General features: G+C 34.3%; 1 protein-coding gene across 15 annotated transcripts in view; it reads left to right on the top strand.

Annotated features, from left to right (window-relative positions):
* The window catches only part of unc-13 (protein unc13 homolog), a 378,276-nt gene that overhangs the window by 304,075 nt on the left and 54,884 nt on the right, over positions 1-19,317 (top strand). For 14 of the 15 annotated variants that reach the window (XM_069130578.1, XM_069130571.1, XM_069130572.1 and 11 more), the window contains 2 exons: positions 1,632-1,851; positions 12,269-12,389. In XM_069130578.1, the coding sequence (XP_068986679.1) occupies positions 1,632-1,851; positions 12,269-12,389 (341 nt within the window). The remainder of the gene's footprint in view (positions 1-1,631; positions 1,852-12,268; positions 12,390-19,317) is intronic. The other variant, XM_069130522.1, reaches the window with a different exon arrangement.

Genomic DNA, 19,317 nt, shown 5'->3' with positions numbered 1-19,317 from the left:
TTAACGCGTAAAAAAATATTCGATTCTAAAAAAACTCAATGAACGAACAAACAACTTTACAAATTTCGAAAAAGTAAATCAAACTTATTTCTCTTCTCTTCGTATTCCTACCGTGTATGTGTGTACGGTACACGTACATACGTACATGTATAAATACAGATACGTGATCTGCACAGGCAGCGTAAGCGGTTGGCAAGCGCAGACACACGCGTGCAACAGTTTAAAGAGTAACCAACCCAATCAATGGCTTGTGCCACGCAACGTTAGCCCCCTGGTTAGAGAGGAGATTCGGAAGGACTATACCGGCGATACCGTGCATAAGCAGGCATTGTATATTGAATGGAAATCCTTGCGAATCTCGTATACCTGATTAAACAGCCCAACCACCGCAACCTTCAGGGATTCCAGCCTCTGTCCTTTGTTTAATCTGTGTACACAGGATTGCGTATGTAATTAGGTCTCGCCAGGCACCAACTCCCTCTGGCACGTTATGATTGTGCGCGTAATTATGTACGAGCGCTAGCGTGTCGTTTGTATGAATGACAGCGTGACATGTACACATATAGAAAGTGAGTACCTTTGATCTTGCATGAGACTAAAGCAAGAGTTTCATGAGGTGAGTTGACGATAGGAACGATAGGAACAATAGGATGATTGAGGTAGTAGAGGAAGACAAACACGGTTTCAAATGGTTGCAGAAAGGTTCGAAGTTTGTAGAGATCGTTGGAGACTCTTCTTCAGTTTCGTGATTTCCAGAACGAAGAAGCAAGAAAGATTGGATTCTTCGATCGTTTTGTAACCGTGTCTGCGCTCTTCGTTGATTGGTCACACGCGAATGCTAACACTTTGACTCTCTGCTCGAACGAATAGAATAGTTACGAATTCCTCAAGCTTCTCCAGAATTTGAACTGCAAACGAGCGGAACAATCGGTTGGTTTGGCTTTCACGAAGGAACGAGGAACGATTAGATGAATAGCTATTAGAGGAACAAATAGATGAGAATAACCTCGGTTTGCAATCTGTGAAAAGTATCATTTTGTCTGTGCGTTTGATTGGTTTGGTGTAGTGTTTCGTAAATCGTCCTGTGTATTTACAAATTACATAGTGTTTTCAGAGGGATAGAGAATATTAGAATATTAGAATATTAGTACTTTTATGGCAGTAAATATATGTTTATGAAACCAATAGAATTTTTCGGAAAAAGACTCATCTTTGCTACCATTTCTTTGAGAAAGAAAATTTCCAAGGAAGACAATTCCAACAAACAATAATCGTAACGTCCATATAAATCTTCCATATTAAACTTCTATAACTTTCACAAAAATAATTAAAATTCTACAAACATCTTTTTTCATCGAGTAGGAGCTAACTGTGTTTGATTCGACACCAATGTTGAAAGAAAAGAATAATAAAAGCTCGTTCGTATCTCGTAAGAATGTTCGCCCAAACAGTTTAATAAACGTTAAACGTTCCTCGTTACCTCAAAAGGAACTATCGATTCGGTTAACGAGTAGCAGAGTCGGAGTCGTTGGAATGAACCCTGCAAATACAGACTGTCCAATACACCCCTTGCCACGAACTTTCGATACGCTGATTTCTAACTTGATTGTGCAACACTGCTGCATCCGCAGAAGATGCACGTATACAAGAAAACGCTGCAAGCGATGATCTACCCGATCTCTTCGACGACGCCGCACAAATTCGTCACCTGGACGGCCACATCGCCGACCTATTGCTACGAGTGCGAGGGTCTCCTCTGGGGTATCGCACGACAGGGGGTGCGGTGTACCGAATGCGGTGTCAAGTGCCACGAAAAGTGCAAGGACCTGCTAAACGCCGACTGCTTGCAAAGTAAGTAAACATTGTCAATTTTGCGTTTAAAATCAACCTGTGATTTGATATGTAACATATGCTGGTCGGTTTACTATGTAGACAGAAGAATATAAAAATTTACAAAAGATAATATTGTGAGTTATACACATTGCTGTATAGTTGTTAAGTTATACGGTTAATTGAACTGCATTTCACAACGGTAATCTCACAAATTGTTTGGGATTAAAGTAGCAATTGCTAGGATTTCATACACCCCATTTTGGGTCCATCGCTTATGGGTTAATTAGAAATTTGAAATTATTATAACTTGGTAACAAGCAATTATCAAAATTATCTCTATTTCTGCATTGCTGAATTTTGCCCGCAATTTTATATCGCTATCTTTGTAGAGCATTATCGACGTTTTTGATACCTGCGTGCTTGGCGTTATTCGCTATTAGATCGAAGTTCGTAAACTGTGTTATGATTCCGTTATTAATTGCTAGCTAATTAGTCACGACATAACTAACTTCATCGGGAATTGAGTGACGAAGTTGAGCAATTTCAGCGGAATCGTTAGTTTTGATAATTAGTTAAAATTAATTGTTTCCAATTTGTTTAATGATAATTTTGAGCGGAATTATGGACATCTAGGTCGTATATATTTTCATTTTCCAATTATAATATCAAATTATTAATATATAAATAGTAAATATAAAATATATGATAGAATGTAAATAACCGATATTATAATATGAAGAATTTTAAAAGCCATGCTTCGGTCTGCACGGATTATTCAATGATTCGTATGATTAAGATTTAACAAATTAATCGCTAATTCGAGGAAACGGAATTACTTTGCGGTCTTTACGATATAAACTGTATTCAGGAACAAAGTTAAGAAGGTATTTTATTTACATAGTAATTTCCCCAATATAAAATACCAAATAAGCGTCTATGAAGAGATCATGAAATTTCACGTAATAAATTTTGATATTAACTCGATATATTTATCTGATATGAATAAAGATACAGACTAGAATTATGTGAATCGGTAGTTTGACAAATTGTAATTAAATTAGGCTGCATTCTATTGGTCAGAATAATTAGAATAGTTGGCACTGCGCGAATCGCATTTGTAAGATGCTGAAGTAAATTGAGCTGGAATACCTCTGATCTTCTGCTGAGCTTCAAACGAAACGCAGTCCATTTCAATTATCGAAAACGGGTAAGTTAGGTAGGACGTTTATTCATAACATCGAATACCAATCCTTACGGATTAGCAGAACAATTTTTACAATAGAAAATACGCAAGTATTTTTATTAAAACCAACTAAAAATTGAAGAATAAAATTAGGGTAAAAACGAAAGGAATGAATATAACGATAACGACTTATCCTAGAACATTTTTGGAAATATTAGGTTGTCCGAAATGTTTCTTTCGTTTCATAAGGTGATAATAGATGAACAACAATTTCTGTTTTATATTATTTTATTGAATTAGGTATGATCCATTTCGTTCTATTTCTATTATTATGTTCGTGCTCAATTCAATAAACTAATATAAAAGAGAAAACATTGCGCGTGTATTATTTCCTTATAAAACGAAAGAAACTTTTCGAACGATCTAATAATTCATATTTCACTGAGTTTCTGATTTTCAAACGTATTTAAAAGTTATAGGTTTATCAATACACGAACCAACGCTTCGTTTCGTTAGCGAGGAAACTATAATAGGATTTATTTTTGATATTTAAATGTACGAAATCAAGATTTAGACACCTTTAAAATCTACTTTATATATATTTCTTGACATAAGTAACTTTTTAAATCGGTACTCTTTTCTTATAAAATTTTGTATCGCGTATTTTGATGTCTATCTTGTGTGTAATGTTAATGACATTAATTATAGATTTATCACCTACCTACAAAGCCTTGTATCTTCGTATCTATCAAGCCTTTAACGATAAACTACTCTTGTTTTCAGGCATCGGGTGTTATAAAAGTTGGAAAATCAACAAAACTGTATTTACATTTTTCCCATCTTCAAACATGAAAAACACACGATATAATAATACATATATTCAAATATTCATAGATCTACTAATTCTGGACTATAATTGAGTTATGATAGGTCCAAAAATTTCATTAAAAGCACTCATCGAATTCTATTTATCGAATTGTCCGAATACTGGACGATCGATAGAATGAATCTGTTCGATGCATAATACGGAACGCCATTAACTCCAATTAGACGCGAAACGATAAAATAAATTGCAATTGCGTGAATTTTCGCTTCCCTTGCGATCTCGAGGTCACACGATCTGCATACGAAACAAAACTATCGCGACATTAACTTGGCTCGCGACTACGTTGAGACGCGATGAAATTACATCGCATTTCTCCAAATTTAATTACCAGAAGCGAAGCAGAGATATAATTAACGAGCAGTTCTAATATCTGCCGCGTAGAACACGGCCGCAAAAAGCGGAAGGAACTTTAAAATAAATCTTGCAGCCACCGCGAAATTTTCGGTTTGCTGTGACGAAACGATATCTAAAATCGCGGATAGTAGTGAACGTTATTATTTATATTATACGTGTTATGTATATCTATAATTTCTAAATCAAGTAGAATTCAACATTCTTAGGGATATACAGGGTGGTTGGTAACTGGTGGTACAAGCGGAAAGGGGGTGATTGTACGCAAAAAAAGAAGTCGAAAATATAGAATAAAAATTTTTTTTTAATTTTTTTTTTTTAATTTTTCCATCGAGACAACGTCTACAGTGAGATCCGTTATAACGAGACGTGATAAAGTGCACGCGTACCGAACGCAAATTCAAAGTCGATTTTCTCGAAAACAAAGCCTCAAACGAAAAATTTTTATTCTATATTTTCGACTTCTTTTTTCGCGTAGAATCACCCCCTTTCCGCTTGTACCACCAGTTACCAACCACCCTGTATATTTATAAGAACGCAATGAACGTTTACGTATGTATTTATAGGAAATGTAATATTCCAAAATGTGTACATTTAAATTGCTCGCGTGCTTCGCAACATGCAATAACATACAAAATACCCAGAGTAAAGTACTCGTTGCGATATATCTGAACCAACTTTCTATTTAGATTTCTCCGTTGAAAATATGAATTCTCCAAAACATTCACGGTCTATTTGTAAGAATAAAAGGTTGCAAATAATAAATAGAATACAAATGAAGCGTATATAATAAGTGAATCAGCATTTTCACTGAGCCTGGCTGTTAACACAATTGGAAATCGCGAAATTTCTCATTTGCGAATTTATAAGGAAAACTGTGCGTCGAGTAATCTGCATATCTCTGTGTATTCACGGTGTTAACGCGATTCTGTATGGATCGACAAAGTTACGAAATAAATATTTCACTTCACTCGATATCTAATACTTTACGATTGACCTACCTAGCGAAGTAGAATTAATCGGCTATCTGGCAAGAGCAGTTCAATCGTAAAAAATAGTTCCCAAAGCGGAACATTTCAAAGCGTTTCAAATTATTCGCGTGAAGTATGAGAGAGTCATCGAGAGTTGAAAATGACTGGACGTTTGTTACACGACGCTTATTCATTCGATCGTCGATGGTTCAGAATTAAATCGACCAACGCTTTGGCGCGTGTTGATGAAAACGCTAATAACTCTCGCCAGGCGAAAAGTTTGGCCGTTTTTCACATTGGTAGATTATACGACGAACGCGCTGCGGGGATTTATCGACACACGCACGATCGGATCTCGAGTACACGAAGAGTTTTTATTTCAGTTAAATCCGTTCGTCGGACGTTGAATTAATAATGCGTTCGAATGCAGTTGAGTAGCGACTAGATCAATGAATATCAATTACGAGCATGGAACGCGTAATCAATTGTTTACTCGGAATCCTGAAACACACACGCAGCTTCGTAAAGTAGATGAGACAGATGGATGTAATGAGAATATAATCGTGCAGTTTCTTCTTCGAAAATAAATCCTCTTTGTTTGTTGATTTATTCTGCTACGATATAGTTAGTATACATACATTAATAACGTACAGTACCACCGAGATATTCTAGAAAAAATATGCTGCCCTTTATGGAATATTTCTTTGTCATCGTGATTACTTACATTTCATTATTTGTTTTGACCTACAGCGACATTTAATTCAGACCTTTTTTCGGATAATTTGTACATATTAAAAGCGTCAGCAGTTACTCTTGGGATAGTGAATGCAAATGAAACGAGGATACATCCTGCAAATGTTCATGTAAATTCATATATCTACTCATACATCTGATGAAACAAAACTCGAATGGAAACATGCTTTATTTTCTAAATGTAACGATATGTACATTACTTTGCATATTTTATATTTTGAATTCACGGACATCCTCGTACATTTTTCCATATTTACACTCGTCAATCTTACAATCTATTTAATAATTAATAATTAGCTGGGGTCGGAGATTTTTGTAACTACAGAAAATTTCTCGAACAAGATACGCATCATAGCAAGTGTTTATTCGATCAACCAAATAGTGTGGTTACTGGATTTTTGTCTTCTATGACTAGAAATATCAATATACAAGTCGGAGATGAAAGGACACCGGGGCCTTCCCTTTGGAATTCTTGAGAAAATCCCCAATACTTTAGTCTTTATGATTTAACCAGATTATGATTGTCCGAAATTTGTGATAATGAGCTTGGGCTCGAAGTGACAACTAGTCGCTAAACGTAGCCGCGGTCACGGAATGAACGTTTTTACCTAATAGAGGCATAGAGTAATTGTATAGCTCTCCTTACAAAGAAATAATAAACGCTCCAACGGTTTCTGTCTCGTGGCTCGCCACACACAGACCCAATTCTTCGAGCAAGATGATTACCAGATGTCGATGCATCTCGAGTATCTAATTACCACGGTTACTTGTCAAATTCGGTAATAATCATATTTGTACTGGTAAATATCTTCTCCATTGCGTAACAACAATGTTTGATCCAAATGAAGAATCGTTACACAGAACCCGACATATATACAGGGTGGTTGGTAACTGGTGGTACAAGCGGAAAGGGGGTGATTCTACGCGAAAAAAGAAGTCGAAAATATAGAATAAAAATTTTTCGTTTAAGGCTTTGTTTTCGAGAAAATCGACTTTGAATTTTCGCTCGGTACGCGTGCGGTACATTATAACGGATCTCACTGTAGATCCGTAGTTACCAACCACCCTGTATACAATGTCTCAACAATTTTTTAAATTCTTCCATCGAGACAACGATCTACAGTGAGATCCGTTATAACGTACCGCACGCGTACCGAGCGAAAATTCAAAGTCGATTTTCTCGAAAACAAAGCCTCGAACGAAAAATTTTTATTCTATATTTTCGACTTCTTTTTTCGCGTAGAATCACCCCCTTTCCAATTGTACCACCAGTTACCAACCACCCTGTATATATATCGATATATTAATCTATTCGTTATCATGTAATGAAGCTTCATTTTGGAAAAACATCACAAAAATGATATTATTCCAGACGATCAGGAATCTCGTAAATTTAGAGAAATATTTAGAAATGGACATGATATATATCTGATTGATAAATATATTAAATATTATATTGCGGTTGATTTGACAGAGAGGTACAACAAATTCTTATACTATATTTTTAAAGTTTCACCGCATTTTATACCGACATCGAACATTATTCGTATTTGGTAAACAACGATAATATTACTTTTGCGGCGTATTAATTTTCCTCGGTTCGTGGCTGCTTGTGATCGGATCGTAACAGGTGCATCGATATTTCTCTCTTTGCTCGTTGGAAATCGTGCTACCGTAAATGACCTGGTTCGCCACATACAGCACGTTTTCAAGCACCAAAGACAACGATTTTAACCAACAGTATGGTATGGCTGGGCTCTGGGCTACTTGCCCAGCTTCAATTGAAACGTAGCGAACAGAGAAACGCGTTGCACGGATACACGAGAAAATAGTGGTTGAAAGTCGTGCAATCGGACACAGTGGGCGAAATATATTGCGATCGCCATGAACTTCGATCGGAAGGCAACGCGGTGCATGTTGCGGCTACTGAAAAGATTGGATTCCATTTCCCCAGGAAACGATAGATTTTGGGATTGAAGCTCGTTTCTTTAACGAGTATCGGAATTTTGATTAGAATGTCAAACGTCGCTTCGAATCGGAATTATCTTCGTTCCGTTAGAGACCAGAGAAGAATTGCCGATGAAGTTGGAGAAATCTTTGGCCGTTTGATATAGGCGTAGATTGATTTGTCGTAATTGATAAAGTGTAGACAAGTGGAATAGAGACGTGTATATTATATTATTATAGAGTTGTTAAATTATTATTAAAATATTAAGCTTAGAATACGATTACATATTATTACATATTACTTGCTCAATATTTCTAAATATTCGTTTAGCTTGGTTTTATTTAGTTGATTTAGTTATTTATAGTCAGTAGTTTAACATATTATTATTTTGAAGATAAAATAATCAAATGTAGGTATTACTTTCAATAAATGAACGTTTCGTCACTCGCGAAACTAACGAACGCTTGTATTTTAAGGTCAACTCCGCTGTATCTTTTCGTTCATTTTCAACACGGTCGTATTTTTCTATTTTTAAAAAGTTTGAGAAAAATATTTACCGTTAAAAAATTACCGATTTACCGTTTCAATATTAAACATAAAGATTTTCCAAGGATATCATAGAGTCTGTTTGTTCGTTGAAATAAAAGTGAAGCTAAGATACGCAAATCTTAAAATAGCAGTAAGATTATGAAAGATAAACAAGTCGATGTATCTTTATGCAGATTAATTTTCACCAGAGATTTAGGCGAATTTGAACTGCATGAATTTCGAAAAATTATTAATCAAACACTTATATTTATCTATCAATGGCTCATCATCGTACACGCAGAATATTTAAGTATCAGACAATTAATTATGGTGTCAAAGTTCAAATTGACCATGGTCTAAGATATTAACCTGGTGACAAGGTGGTGCATGAAAATTAAAAATTTTAATTAAAATTTTATCTAATATATTCATACGATTCGCCTGTTACAAGACTTGTTATAGATATCCACCGTGTTTGCACATGGAAAATACAGCTGCGAAAACTGATAATGATTTCGCAGCTGCAATTCTACGTACTCTTTTGTCGTGTTCACATTTGAACTATTAATTGCTTAAACATAGAGAAATAATATTCGAGATAAGTTAAATTATTGATTTAAACTGTCGCAAAATTATTTGAAGATCATCTCCGTAATTATTGAAATATATTCCATAGCAAAAATAGAGTTGTGTTCAAACGTTCAGAAACAGAATGAAATATTACAAATTCAGTTCGAAAAAATCAAGGAAACCGACGTGTATCAATAAGAAGTAAACAACTCACATACTATTGAGTTGTCCGAAAAGTGTCTTTCTTTTACAGACACGTCTTTTACGACGACGCATCTTTATACAAACATTAAACCTAATCTGTCGAACGATGTGATCTTTATTTTGATAGAACAAAATGGATCATACGTAATTCGATAAAATAATATAAAACAGAAAATGTAGTGCATCCATTATTTCTTTATAAAACGAAAGAAACTTTTCGGACGACCTAATATATCTGAAACTATTTTTAATAATGAATAGAGCTTACGAATAATTTGATGCTTTATTTTTTTTCAATGCTTTACGTCAATATTAAAAAATCCTCACCATAGGAGACGATTCTTTCTACAATGCTGTTTGGAAATACACGCGTGGTTAAACATTTCCAATTTTTCCCTCGATTTCTACATTTAGTTATCAGAAAGTTCGATTTTTCGCCAACGCTCGCCTGGAGTTTGCTACGTAGTCTACATCTGAACGATCAGAACGTGTAATTTCCGGTCTGGTTAAGCCGCGGTGATGTTACTCGCGCAAGAACCCAGACTCGTGCATAAAACGAGCTTAGGATGAAGCTTACACCGGAAAATTAAAGCTCGAATGTTCCGCTCGACGAAAGACGCGACGGTTGCGTTTTCACGCGTATCTCGCGGAAAAGCTTGAAGTGTGCGTCCTTCGAAACCGAGGCCACGGAAACTGCTCGAAAAGAAATCGTTGAGATAAAGTTACGGAGAAAAGTTGCGGAGTCGCCATTCAAATCGCGAAACTTGCTTTTGGAAAGTATGGTCGCTCGAACATATTCACGGCAATAATTATTGTCCCTGTAATTTATTAAGTTTAATGGTAGACTTAATAAATTGTTGATCACGCCGCGTCCTGTTGATGTACCGCAAACGCGTTGTATCAAGTTATATTGGGTTGTCCGAAAAGTTTCTTTCGTTTTATGAGGAAGTAATAGACGCACAATGTTTTTTCTTTTATATTATTTTGTCGAATTACGTACGATCCATTTTGTTTTATTTGTTTTGTTAAACTCCGTGACATTTTACAGACTTGGTTTCACGTTTGTATGAAGATGCACTGTCGTAAAAAACACGTTTGCGTAAGAAAGACACTTTCCGGACAACCTAATACTTAGAAAATTACGAACTTAGGAAATTAGGGAATTACGAACGTGTCATGTGTGTCATACGAGACTTCTTAAATTTTCATGACGCTATAGTGAAAACCGATTGTCCGTGACTATCAAAGTAAAATCTGAAACAAATCTCAGAATGCCTATAGAAGTCACAAAACATTTATTGGAAACATACTCTTGGCAAAAGTTAGTATGCAACTCACAAGTCTCTTGACTGTATTTCAACTCGTCAACTTGCAAGTCTGAAACATACAAGTAATTAATGGTGAAGATGGTGCCAGAAAATCTTGTGGCTTGTTAAAAGCTTCATGAAGTATATGCTTGCGACAAATAAACAAATACCTTGTAATTTTTATGTACATATATCGTCGGATTGGTTTTCACTTTTACCAATATCAGCATGATAGATTTCAAAGTATTCCGTATAACATAAAATTCGTTCGAAAGAAGATTCGACAAGTGTTTAGATGCTTTTGTCAGCCACTTTATCTTCATAAAAATATAAATCTTTATAAACAGATGCTGTCTAATTATAACGAACAGAACTATGGGAATAATAGTATCGAAATAAAATTACTGAAATTATTGAAGAAAGTTAATGATTTATTTAATTATGAAAATAATAGTCACGAACTGACTTGTTAAGATATAATGAAAATAATGAATTTTATAATACATTAACCGTACATAAATATAATTCGTAATAAATAAACATCACAAATAAACGTAAAAAAGAAAGAAGAAGAGAGAAAGGAAGAAAATGGTAATATTAATTTGCGAACCGTAAATCTGTATTTTATCAAATCTTCTATACGCACACGTACTATTTATTCATTACAATTTAGTTAGGAATTTAATAAAGCATAGAATGTGTGTGTCTTGTTTTTAACGTCACTCTAATCCCTATTATGTATCGCAACGGTGTGTTTATGCTGGATTAGTTACCTACCTACAGCAGCTGATTAAAGCAGATTACGTTAATACGTCCTGCTAGTACAGTCATGTTGTATAAAGGAATATATCCTTCTAGATCAGCTAAAAAAATTAAAAATAATTGCGTAATCCGTACACTATTTTGTTCACAGTCTGATTTAATTAGATTCACGTCTATGAAACTGGCAAATCCCTTAACTAAGAGAAGCTTCTATAAAATATTAGGTCATTTCATAATTAATGCAGTTTTCATATGGAAAACAGTGGAACTCGTCGCGGCAGGAATCTTATGGAAGGAGAATAGAAAATTTAGCATAATAATGGTAAACGAGTGTAGACGATGAGACAAAATACGCTATTGACTACTTTCTTAAACAGTTAAGTTACAATTTCTCAAAAATGAATAAATAAAGTGACGAATCGCTACTGTAGGTTTCAAATGATGATGGAAGGAAAAACAGTCGGTTTTGAAGCTGTTCGTTTAATTTAGTACAGTATTAATTTATATTAATTTATACTATATTACTTACAGAATTATCCAATAATAAACTACGAACGTGTCTATTCTTTCGTGTTCTAAACGTTTCGCTGAGATCTGAACTTGTACTTAAAGTGATTTTAATATACACTGACTATTACAATGTTATCACTCGTCTGTTTAATAAACCATCCAACATGTATAATAATCCACCTCGCTATTATCTGACATAATTCATCCATATTCTGTATTATTCACTTTTAAATGCAATGTAAATACATAAATATGTAATCTACTTTGAGTCTAAACTTTGAACCCTTTTTATTTTCTTACTACCCTACACAATTGATACAGAAACAGCACATAAAGCGTAGAGTATTTGTCGCAAAATAAGCCTTGTACAAAATATTCTATGTTATTTTCTATTAAAACCGGCTAAACAACGTTACGTTGTCGAAATAAAATTTTCACCGTTTGCCTTTTTCATTTTCCCAGGAGCGGCCGAGAAGAGTTCGAAGCATGGCGCCGAGGATAAGGCGAACAGCATCATCACAGCCATGAAGGAGAGAATGCAGCAGAGGGAACGAGAAAAGCCAGAGATCTTCGAGCTGATCCGGTGAGTCCTTCTTAGCATATCTTTTCTCTTCTTCCCGATTTTCTTTTGTCGCAGCATAATCGACTCGACGGAAAATCCCGTCAGTGGCAACAAACAACTTTCAGGGAAGAAACAGTCGATCGATTGCGATCCACTTAGCTGAATCTATGATCCGTCGCCATTGCCTGTCAGTATAGGAAATTTAAACTCTTTAAACTCAAAGTATTCTGCCGTTTTTTTCGGTAGAAGAAAATGTGAATAAAATAATCACTGCTGTATACGTGCCTTCGAATTCAAAATATTTATTCAAAAATTGCAATTCTTTGTGAAAGTTTAAGGAAGTTGGATCGGTGGGATTTGTGGTGGAAAAATGACAATCGTTTAATCAAAACTCGTGGACAAAGATAATTATATAGCACAATAGTATTCGGTCAGTACCGAGATTTGTATTATCGTATATACTGTCGAGAATAATCCAGAACATTTAATTCTACATAATTACAATAATAACAATAATTCTACATTTAAGATTATGCGCATTATCGTTTGTTTTAAGGTACTTTAAATAACGCGAAACATGTCTATGATTAAGGAATTGACCGAGCTATTACAATTTTTGTAAGACTGAATTTTTCATAGAAATACATGAACGTAGAACGTATAGGATACATGTATAAATTAGTATTTTATATCTGAAATCGTTCCCTGGCTTTTCTCTATTTAAGCATTACGCACGTACAATAACTTGTAAATAAATTGTCTAATAGTAGTAATATTCGATATTATATACATATTATATATATATATATATATATATATATATATATATATATATATTATACTATATATTATTATACAAAATATCGTACGATTTTGATCATAAAAAAATTTAATGAATCGATTAAAACAATTCTATAATGATAAACCAGAAACTATAAAAATATTGACCTTTCCACAAGAAATAATTAATTAAATGATCGCTAACTTCAAAGAAGAAACATTCTTACGAATATTACCATCGCAAAAGCTTTTAATAATTCACTTATTGAGACAATTCTACAGTGATAAAGCACGAAGGATACAAACTTTCATTTCTGTTTCATCCGTTGAATAATTATCAACGAAATTATAAACTATGTATATTAAAAAGGGAACGGTATACAATTAGAATTTTCACAAATTGAAATACTTTCGCGTAAACTATTTCAAAAACTGGTGAAAGGGAGCCTGTTACGTTTAAGCGCGTATTATTCCATTTCTGAAAAGACAGAAGCAGAATGAAATTCGTATTACACGCCAACGAGCAGAGCCGCCGGGTGCGAAGTTTCGACTCGCGTTGCAAAACGAGCTCGAGAAGTTTTTGCATTTGCATGGGTTAGCCGCGCTGAGTCCAGTTATCGTAGGACCGCAAATTTGCGTGCGCAAATAGCGGCATTCAGAATGTGCAGGGACAGTGAAATAGGTGAATTTAGGTTGGCCGTCCGTTGCACAATAAAGAGCTCTGAAAGCGACTACGATCTTTTCCGTTTTCCCAACAACCTCACGCAACATGCCACGTCACATTATTCTTTTTTACGGAATCGTCCGGTTGGATCTGTCCACGAGAGCACGGAATTCAAAATATGTATACCCCACTTTAGCATTTTCCAGCTGAAAAACTACCAGTGAGCCTAATACGCTTTTGTTCTCTTCTACGATATGGTTACCAGCGAGGAGAATTGTACTTGTCGAGTTGGAGAATGCGGCCAGGCTCGAGACACGTGTAACAATTGGCTAAATTACAATTAGTCTTCCGTGAGAGCGACAAGAATGGACAGCAATTTCGCCATTAACCCGTTACCCAGGAAAGACGAGTTGACTCATTCGAATTTCAAGATTTCACATCTTTCATCTGTTTACGTATCATTGCATTTCTAATAAAAATAGACTACGTTATATTTATATGCAGAAGGATTAGAACTAACGTCATCGATTTGTATCGACTGAAAATTTTGAATCTTAATAGCCTAAATAATGGTATAGGAACACTAAATTTACACTTAGAATTTATATTAGAATAGTTATATATTTATTTGATAAACGATTTCAAAGATATTCATCGATACACACTTGCACGCGTCTCAGCACTGTCTTCCATACCAGACTGTTAACTGAACAGTTTTCGTTTCTCTGTTTTCGAGACGCCGCGCACACACATACTTCCACGCACTGATATTCACATACAAGTATCACTACTACACAGCTAACTTAGTCTAGCACATAAAATTATACATATCTCAATAGTATCTTTCTTCGGTTTTAATTTCATAATTATAGAAATTTCTTGTCGAGAAATGAGTCAACTAACAAGCTAAGAGTGCTAGGGATTAGGATTTGTTGCAAACAGTGTTTCATATGATACGAATAATTTCGTGATAGGATTTAGGAATCGAATCTGGGCGTTTCTTGATTGTGTAATTGAGACCTTGAACAAACAGTAGGAAAAGTGAGCGGTAAAAATTAAATTCAAAGAATTAACTATTATTTATAACCTTTAGAATCAATCGAATCAATTATTGCTGATCTCTGACGATTTAAAAATGAAATATTACATTTCCAAGTCTGCAATTTATATTGAACTCGATATCAACGCGAAATTATAGCGACGTTTGCTCGCTGACAGAAAAATAGATAGGTGTTTCCTGAATGAAAGAGCCCTGGTCCATTTTCTCTGTCAAGGTTCCTCAAAAAAACCAACGAGACAATGCAGATTCGGTGAAGGTTCGATCTATTGATCAAGATCAAACTTCCGATTGAAAAGCTGTGAAATTTGTAGCGGTGTCGAGATCACGGCGAGTCTTCGAGGTCGCCGAGCTAATCGTTATATCGCAATGCACGCGGAATCCACTTAAATATAAAAAGCGTCTTATCGAAAACCGTGTGAGAAATAATCATCGATAGCGTGGTGGATTTGAAGATATTTTCAAGATCTAATCAAAAATATCTAATTAGAACACTCTGCAGAAATTTCCTTGAAATCCTAAACCGTAATCTTAATTTTTGAAACAATTTCAATAATTCGATGTAACAATCCGTGACAGGTAGCAGAAGGCAGAAACGAATACAAATTTTCACATAAAATTTCCTCGAATATCTCCAGTTATATTTACATAAAATATACACACGATCTAGTACTTTCACGGTGAAGTTTATTAGTCGAATGTATTTAACATTTGTTAACGTTCAATCGATAATCACATACAATAGAATTAAAAATTGCTAAAAGGATTTCTCTATCAAACATTTTCCAAAAAGCAATGATGCAATAAATGTAATAAAAACTTATTGGAGATAGGACTAATATAAAAATTCGTAAATCACCTCAAAAAGAAATCCAAAATTGTGTAACACATTTTCAATCCTTGGGAATGTTTCCTTCGGTAACTTGGTAAACAGTACATAGCGTGTATGAGATTAAGTCGAACATGTAGGTACATCTGGAAGTTAACGTAGGTAGTAACTAGTTTTCCCCAACCGACAAAGTTGAAAAGCATTTCGGGTCGACGAGTTACGGAACTTGTTAAAACTCGTCACAAAGAACATTAAAACGTATAATCACACAGATCACGATTGGAAAACCTACGAAACTTTTAGAATAATGAAACATTTTCCGTTGCATGACGATGATTGCAAAGTTATGAAAATTCATGAGAAATATAAATTACACGTATAACGATATCACAATACAAACTAGTAATCTCATTTCTTAGATATTCAGATACGTAGCGGTAAGTTTCTCGTATTAAAATTGAGCAATTTTACAGGATTAAATGGGTCGATAGCATCGATGAACGATACTGTATCTTCCGTTACTTTTTAAGCTCGTAAAATCAGAATATCCACTCTCAGATATTTTTTTATTTGATTCTTTTCTTAAGAATATCTCATAAACCTGCTTTACCGCCTTCTAATCTACTTATCCAAGCAAGTTGTTCAAACGACTTACGGCCACCAGTTACAGCGACTCGAGCATTGATTTTGCTTTAAATCCAGAATTTACAATCGATAGGTTTCGAATGTAAAGGGAGAATTTTTCAAAAGTTCGTCGTAATTATTTTCATGAAAAATTTAATCACGAAGATTTTCGAAATTTATTAACTTCTTTGTGGTTGCATCGCAATATTTCACTATATACTGATTGTCAGACTGAGTTTTAATAAATGAAAAAAGAGAGGCTTAACCTTTACGGTCGAAGCAGCGTTTGACATTTCATTAAAGCCGGCTCATAATTTAACTGAACTTTCGTATTTTCATACCTAACAACGTATTCATGGTGGCGTATTTTTATTAAGTTGATTTTAAGTACTATAAAATAATATGTTCTATGTTTTAAAAGCGAGAAGAATATTGCGTTTCCCGAAAGAAGCAGAGCCCGTTCTTTGCCATTTAACTCTCGTTAAATAAATGAACAAATGCGATCTATTCTGGAAAATATACTTACGGCAAATTAATACCTATATGAGTAATTCAATTAATTCAAAATGCACAGCAGTTGAGAAAATAAGTTGAAGAAAATAATCGATGCTTCTTCCTCGTTTTCTAAGAATCTCCTCGATAACGATTTAATATTCTTAATAAAAATAAGAAAATAAGACTATAATTAATAAAGAGTTTGTTGTATTTAAACAATCGCTTGTTTTATAAAAAGTATTCACAAAATGCTACAAATCTATAGTATATTGGTTAACTTACGATTAGAATCGTTATGGAATTATTAGTATCTGCATAAATTATTTCAAAACACATGTATTTCAAAGTTTAGCAGAAATAGATGCAAATCGTGGATTGTGTATACACAATTTATGACTCTCGTTACGTATCATGTATTTGCAGCGTTTGCAAACTATGTATTATCGAAACACTATCTTTACACTCGTTAATCTGCGTCATATTTTACAGTATTCTTCGCGATATATGTTCGTATACCTATAAGTCGACGTCGAAGTCGATGCGGCATTTGCACGGAAAAATTTTTATCCGAAAAAGGAAAAGATAATATATTTTGATGCATAGCAGTCATAAAAATCGGTGGAGCATGTCCCTCGGCGTTTCTAGTATGTTCGATGTAAATATACATCAGTTTTCTAACTTTCAATTTATCGCCACCGTAATCAGATGCAATGATTTCCAAAATAAAGATATACGTATTAAATATTCATCGTGTCTTGTTCCTATAATTATTAATTAAATAGTGACGAGTTCTACGATTTTTTTTTCATATGAAGCACATTGATATTACGTTTACATTGATACAGAGTAAAACAGACAATGTGTATGGAAATTTCAAAAATTGAAACATATTATCTGTACATGTATGCCAGTTATCTTAAAAGCCATGACGTGTACTATCGGATTCCGATTAATGATAAAAAAACAAAAAGACAGTAGATCGAGTTTAGCTTTCGTCGTTTGTTCGAACAAAACGAAAATATAACGAGGAAAAGATATCTTTTTTTTATTTTTTCTATCAAGTCCTGTATATCTTAGAACGAAACTAAACAAACAACAAGCGCGATACGTCCACTAGCTACGGTCCAAATTGTTTGATCTACGTATAACAAGGAAAGATATAACGAACTAACAGATGTGATAAAATTCCCGAAATAAACGGCGAATAGAATTTAATATTCATCTTTGGAATAATATCATACATACGTGTATTATTAACGAAAATTTAAAAATTAATATATCAATTTGAAATCGCATAAATGATTCTTAAAATTATGAAACAGGGAACGATTAATATTTGCAATATTAAACAGAACATTCTTGAAATTCTCACGAAAGTAATAATTAATATCAATTCGAAAAATTAAAATTAATATTTAATATTCATTAATTAATATCCAATGTGAGACGAAAAATTACCGAAAAAGTACCCAAAGATATTACTATACAACGTATTAAATTTCTTTATTAATTTTTTTATTATTTTCTTTAATAGAATATTTCCAACAATCATAAATCGGTGAACCAATTGTGCCATTTCCTCGAGTTATACGCGATGTTTGGTCCTGTGTTATGTCGGTCACGATCAATCCTACGAAATCATACTATCGACTTGAATGCGATTAGAGACACGTCGATCGGACTCATTATCAGTTATTAAGTAATCAACGGCAGCGCATAGGTCGAAATTGCAATTTCCGATGCCGATAGGCAGGAACATCGATGTTGATCGTTCCGAAAAGCAACGGAAGTGCTCGTTCGCGTGCCTAATCCGCGTTCCTTTGCTTACTTCGAAACTTCAGCTAATAATAACGTAGTTGATCGGCCGGATAATTCCATTGCAAGCCTCATAATCGCTACGACGCGATGCGACGCCATCCTAATCGTATCTTCACACGCTGGGAAATTAATCAGCGATGCAGCTGCCTTCCAGGGGGCTGTTATTGATGATCCGCGGCTCATTAGTGCGAATTCTGTAATGAGACAATACCACCGTGAATTATAATCAGACAATACCATTATCGATGCACGTCTCGGCATAAGAATATTTGATCTTCTGGATTATGTTATAAAGAAGTTATAAATTCATTTAACAACCTGTTATACGTACCAGTAGGATTTCTTTATGAAAATTGTGTTATTTCGATCATTTGATCGATATATAGGAATACATATGAATAATTATACGAATTCAATTACAGTTCCTTATATTACATTTATCTCTTATCTTCATTTTCACGTAGAAGAAAATATTTGCTGTCTTAAACGAAATTTTGTATTTCGCGACTGATACTAATTATCAAGTTTGAGTAATTGAACGTGATCGTATCGAGTTAAAAGAATGATAAGAATAATAGAACGTATAATTAGAGCTTATCAACGTTCTTGTCTGTAAGCAGTACTTTTTTAACAATAGTTAAATTCGGTATTGATTTAACAATTATATAATACGTTCGATTTC

The sequence above is a fragment of the Bombus flavifrons genome, chromosome 2 (genome assembly GCF_040668555.2).
Source record: "Bombus flavifrons isolate JBK064 chromosome 2, iyBomFlav1_principal, whole genome shotgun sequence".
NCBI classification, from domain to species: Eukaryota; Metazoa; Arthropoda; class Insecta; order Hymenoptera; family Apidae; genus Bombus; species Bombus flavifrons.
The sequence above is the reverse complement of the archived record's forward strand: the minus strand, read 5'-3'. Positions and strand labels throughout refer to the sequence as shown.